We start from the raw sequence: 4924 nt of genomic DNA, 5'->3' as shown, positions 1-4924 counted from the left end.
TAGGTGCAGGAGTGGGTGTGTGGTAAGTAGCTTGCTTACCAACCACATAGTTCTGGGTTCAGTCCCACTGTGTGGCACTTTGGGCAAGTGTCTTCTGCTAGAGCCTCAGGCTGACCAAAGCCTTGTGAGTGGATTTGGTAGACGGAAACTGAAAGAAGCCCGCTGTATATATATGTATATGTATATATGTATGTATATTAGGAAGGGCATCCAGCCATAGAAACCATGCCAAAACGGATGACTGGAGCCTGGTGCAGCTCTCCTGCTGGCCAGCTCCTGCCAAACCATCCAACTCATGCCAGCATAGAAAACGAATGTTAAATGATGATGATGCTGGCGGTGGTGGTGGTGATGTATGATAGCAAAGTGATGCTGACCTGTATTATTTCAAAGTTGGCAAGCAAATAACGTCCAGAGATATTAAAACTTTTTGAATAGAATTAATAAACAAGAAACACAAACCTTAAAACAAATGTCATGCTAACATATTCTGGAAATGGCTGCTGTGGTTTGGATGGTGTTGCTGTCAGCAAACAAAGGTGAAGAATGGTAGGAGTGGTGTGCGATGATGACGATGATGATTGTGATTGTAGTGGGTAGCACTGGTGGTCGCAGTGTTGGTGGTAGTGATGGTAGAGGAGGTGGTGGTGGTGGTAGTGGAGATGTTGGTAGTTGTAGTGATGATGATGGTGGTGCTGGTTGTGATGGTCATGTTGGTAATGGAAGTGGTGGTCGTGGTGGTGGTTGTTGTAGTGATAGTAGAGGTGGTGGTGGTAGTGGTGGTGGTAGTGGTGATGGTTGTGGCATTGGTAGTTGTAGTAATGGTGGTGCTAGTTGTGATGGTCATGTTAGTAGTGGAAGTGGTGATAGTGGTGGTGGTGGTAGTAGTGGTGGTGGTAGTAGTAGTAGTAGTGGTGGTAGTAGCAGTTGTGGTGTTGGTGTTGGTTGTTAGTGATGGATGATGATAGTGGTGAGTATAGGTGGTAGTAGTGAAGGTAAAGTTGCCCTGCTGTTCAGTGTATAGTACCAGTGATGTCAGTGTTAGGTGATGGTCATGATAGTAAGGGTAGTTGCAATAGTATTTGCTGTGATGTTAGTGGACAGATAGTGAAGGTGGTAGTAGAGGGAAATTTGTGGTGGTGAAGCTGGTGGTAGTAGACGACAGAGGTGGTTGTAGTAACAATGGCGGTGGTGGTGGTGTTGATGGTGGTGGTGGTGGTAGTGGTGGTAGTGGTGGTAGTGGTGGTGGTAGGTGGTGGTAGTAGCTGATAGAGGTGGTTGTAGTAACCATGGTGGTGGTGGTGTTGGATGGTGGTGTTGGATGGTGGTGGTGTCAGATGGTGGTGGTGAGTGGTGGTGGTGGTTTTAGTAGTGATGGTGGAAGGCGGTGGTGGTGGACGGTGGTGGAAGGTGGTGGTAGTGGCAGTAGTGGTGGTTGTGGTAGTGGTTGTGATATAAATGTGGTGTAAGCTGACAAGACCAGTTTAAAACCGTTATGCAAACAGAATTATCTCAATTACACTTTGTTAAGACATCATTAGTTTTATGTGTCATATGACAAATGTTAGATCTCACAGTCTCTCATTATCTCTCACACACAGACATCACACACACACACACGCACACGCACACAAACATGGAAACACACACACACATGCAGATAAATGAATGCACACACATGCACAAACATGGGCACATCCACTCACACATGCATAAACATGGACACACACATACACATTCACATGCATGTACACATGTACACACACACACACATACACACACACATACACACTCATGCACATGCATGGACATAGTCACACATACACACATATGCACATGATTACACACACAGGTACACATACACACATGCATATACATAGACACACATGTGCACATGCACACACACACATGCAGACACACACGCACATACATGGACATGGACACACACATGCACAAACATGGATACACACATACACTCGCACACACACACACATACCCACACATGCACTTTACATAGACATGGACATACACACACACATGCACAAACATGGACACGCACACACACGCTCATACATGGACATGGACACACACACATGCACAAACATGGACATACACACATGCACTCACACACACACACACAAACACATACATGGACATGGATATACACACACACACACATGCACAAAGACGGACACACACACACACACACACACACACACACAGAGTAAACCAGAAGAATCTTTAGGATCAGGTACTGGCTGTCTATAGGCAGAGGTATGGCTGTATTGTTAGGAAGCTCGCTTTACAACCATGTGGCTTTGAAAGGGATCTCAGGGAGTAGTGTCCCCACCTTCCTGAGCTAGTTTTCCACCACATTTCTTAAAGATCGTGGTAGAGGCCTTGGTCTCAGGACCACTCATGTCTAGAAACTGAGGTTGGGGATAAGAAAGTGCATGCTCCCTGTAGAAAATCCAGCTCCAAAACAGCCTCATGATAGCAAAGGAGAATGGGCATCAGCCAGCCCAAAGGTTGGGGTGGGCTGCACCTGCCTACCTCGGTTGCTATGGCATTGAAGTAGATCTGACCACCCCCATTAACAGGTTACAAAACCCGGATTTAAAACACTGGGTGATGATGATGATGTTAGATTGCTCTAAATATTACATGCTTCAATGCACGGAAAACTTTTACCTGAATATGCACTGCTTAATTTGGCATGCATCTAATATGCCCATGTGTCTTTTATGCTATCAAATACAATTTAGTTTTAGTTACTTCCATATTTAACCCTTTAACATTCAAATTACTCTATCAAGTATATTGCTTATTTATTCATATTGAATTAATCATGCGTAAAAAGCACCATTCGAGTGTGGTCGTTGCCAGTACCGTGTGACTGGCCCTCATGCCGGTGGCACGTAAAAAGCATCCACTACACTTATTGAGTGGTTGGTGTTAGGAAGGGCATCCAGCTGTAGAAACCTTGCCAGATCAGATTGGAGCCCGGTGCAGCCTCCAGGCTTGCCAGTCCTCAGTCAAACCGTCCAACTCATGTCAGCATGAAAAGTGGACATTAAACGATGATGATGATGATGGTGATGATGATGATTTTAATATAACATGTCTAATATAATCTATATTATTTCTCTTTCTAGCTTTGGGGCCTCATTAAGCAAGGATGGAAATGTAAAGGTAGATATATTTGTATTATCATTTAGTTTGTATTATGTGTCTGTGTGTAAAGGTGGTGAGTTGGCAGAAATGTTAGCATGCTGTGCGAAATGCTTAGCTGTATTTTATCTGTCGTTAACGTTCTGAGTTCAAATTCTGCCAAAGTCGACTTTGCCTTTCATCCTTTCAGGGTCGATAAATTAAGTACCAGTTACACACTGGGGTTTATGTATTTGACTTAATCTCTTTGTCTGTCCTTGTTTAGCCCCCTGTGGGCAAGAAAGAAACAAAAAATTATGTGTCTGTGTGCATATGTATGTAACAAAGATTGGATTTGGCGGACAGAAACTGAAAGCTGAAGGCGGTGAGGTGGCAGAAACGTTAGCACGCTGGACGAAATGGTTAGCGGTATTTTGTCTGCCGTTATGTTCTGAGTTCAAATTCCACCAAGGTCGACTTTGCCTTTCATCCTTCCAGGGGTCGATAAATTAAGTACCAGTTATGCACTGGGGTCAATGTAATCGACTTAACTCCTTTGTCTGTCCTTGTTTGTTCCCTCTATGTTTAGCCCCCTGTGGGCACTAAAGAAATAAGAATCGTATAATTGTACCTCAGTGTCACTTTGATGGCATGCACTGCTCTCTCACTCAATAATAATATTAATGATAGTAATTGCTATAATAATGTTCTACATTTTCTCCAATGATCTCTTCCTTCAGATTGTACCATCAATGTACACAAGCACTGTAAAGATATGGTTGTTATGGAATGTCGACCAAAGTTAAACAGTCCGCGCAGGCATGATTCTGTTTTTAATGGTGAGTCTATTTATGAAAATTATCTCTTCATTCCAACTCCTCATACTCTCTCCTGCTTTCTCTGTCTGTATCATGGACTCTCTTGTTGTTAGACAACGTATGAGGGTTCTGCAATTTTTTTGCTGAACAGCCACGCAGATGGTTTGTTTATAGTGATCAAATGTTTGTGTTCACATAAGCTTGCTTCCTCCATCAAATTGACATTACCTGTACAGGTGTACAACATGTCAGGTGATGTAGTGATTGCAGCGTAATGTAAAATGAAGTGTTTTACTCAAAAACACAATGCAATGCCTGGTCTGGGAATCAACACCCTAACCACTAAGCCATCTGCCTTCATCTGTGTGTGTGTGTGTCTGTGTGTGTGTGTGTGTGTTATGAATTTCTTATAATTCTCATTGAAATGATGCTAAGTAACATTATGAATTAATGGCTACACTCTTAGTAGTATAAATGATGTTAAACGTTATGAGTGATAATTTTAATCAGAAGAGAGTAACAGGCTCACTAACAAGATATGGACCTCATGTCTGTTGCCTGTGAGTGACCACACTGCTAATCATAGCACACATTTTGCTTTCTCTTCATTCATCCAGTCAACATTGTCTGTAATTTACTGATGAGGTTTCATAAGACTGAAACATGCCCGAAGTTGTCACTCTGTCAGCCATAAATCAGACCATTATTCCTATCACTTCAGTTTATTCCAGCATACATCTATTTCCTGTCAGAAATTAGCATTTTCCATTATAAAAAAGTTAGAAATCAGTATTTATATTATCTTTTAATATTTCAAACATGTAGTGTCACCTGGTGACCAGTTATTGTAAGGGAGATAATCATTTCTAACTAAATTTTGGTGGGAATGGAAATCGAATTTTAAATTGAAGAGTAAGGAAGAAAATAAATGGAATATATATATATATATATATATA

General features: G+C 42.0%; 1 protein-coding gene across 1 annotated transcript in view; it reads left to right on the top strand.

The window, feature by feature from the left end:
• Positions 1-4924, top strand: part of LOC106876470 (ras guanyl-releasing protein 3-like) — a 58498-nt gene that overhangs the window by 39266 nt on the left and 14308 nt on the right. The window contains 2 exon segments of the mRNA XM_014925034.2: positions 3156-3192; positions 3891-3989. Coding sequence (XP_014780520.1) covers positions 3156-3192; positions 3891-3989 — 136 coding nt within the window.

This window comes from Octopus bimaculoides, chromosome 5 (assembly GCF_001194135.2).
Source record: "Octopus bimaculoides isolate UCB-OBI-ISO-001 chromosome 5, ASM119413v2, whole genome shotgun sequence".
Classification (NCBI taxonomy): domain Eukaryota; kingdom Metazoa; phylum Mollusca; class Cephalopoda; order Octopoda; family Octopodidae; genus Octopus; species Octopus bimaculoides.
This window is presented reverse-complemented; position numbering and strand designations above follow the sequence as displayed.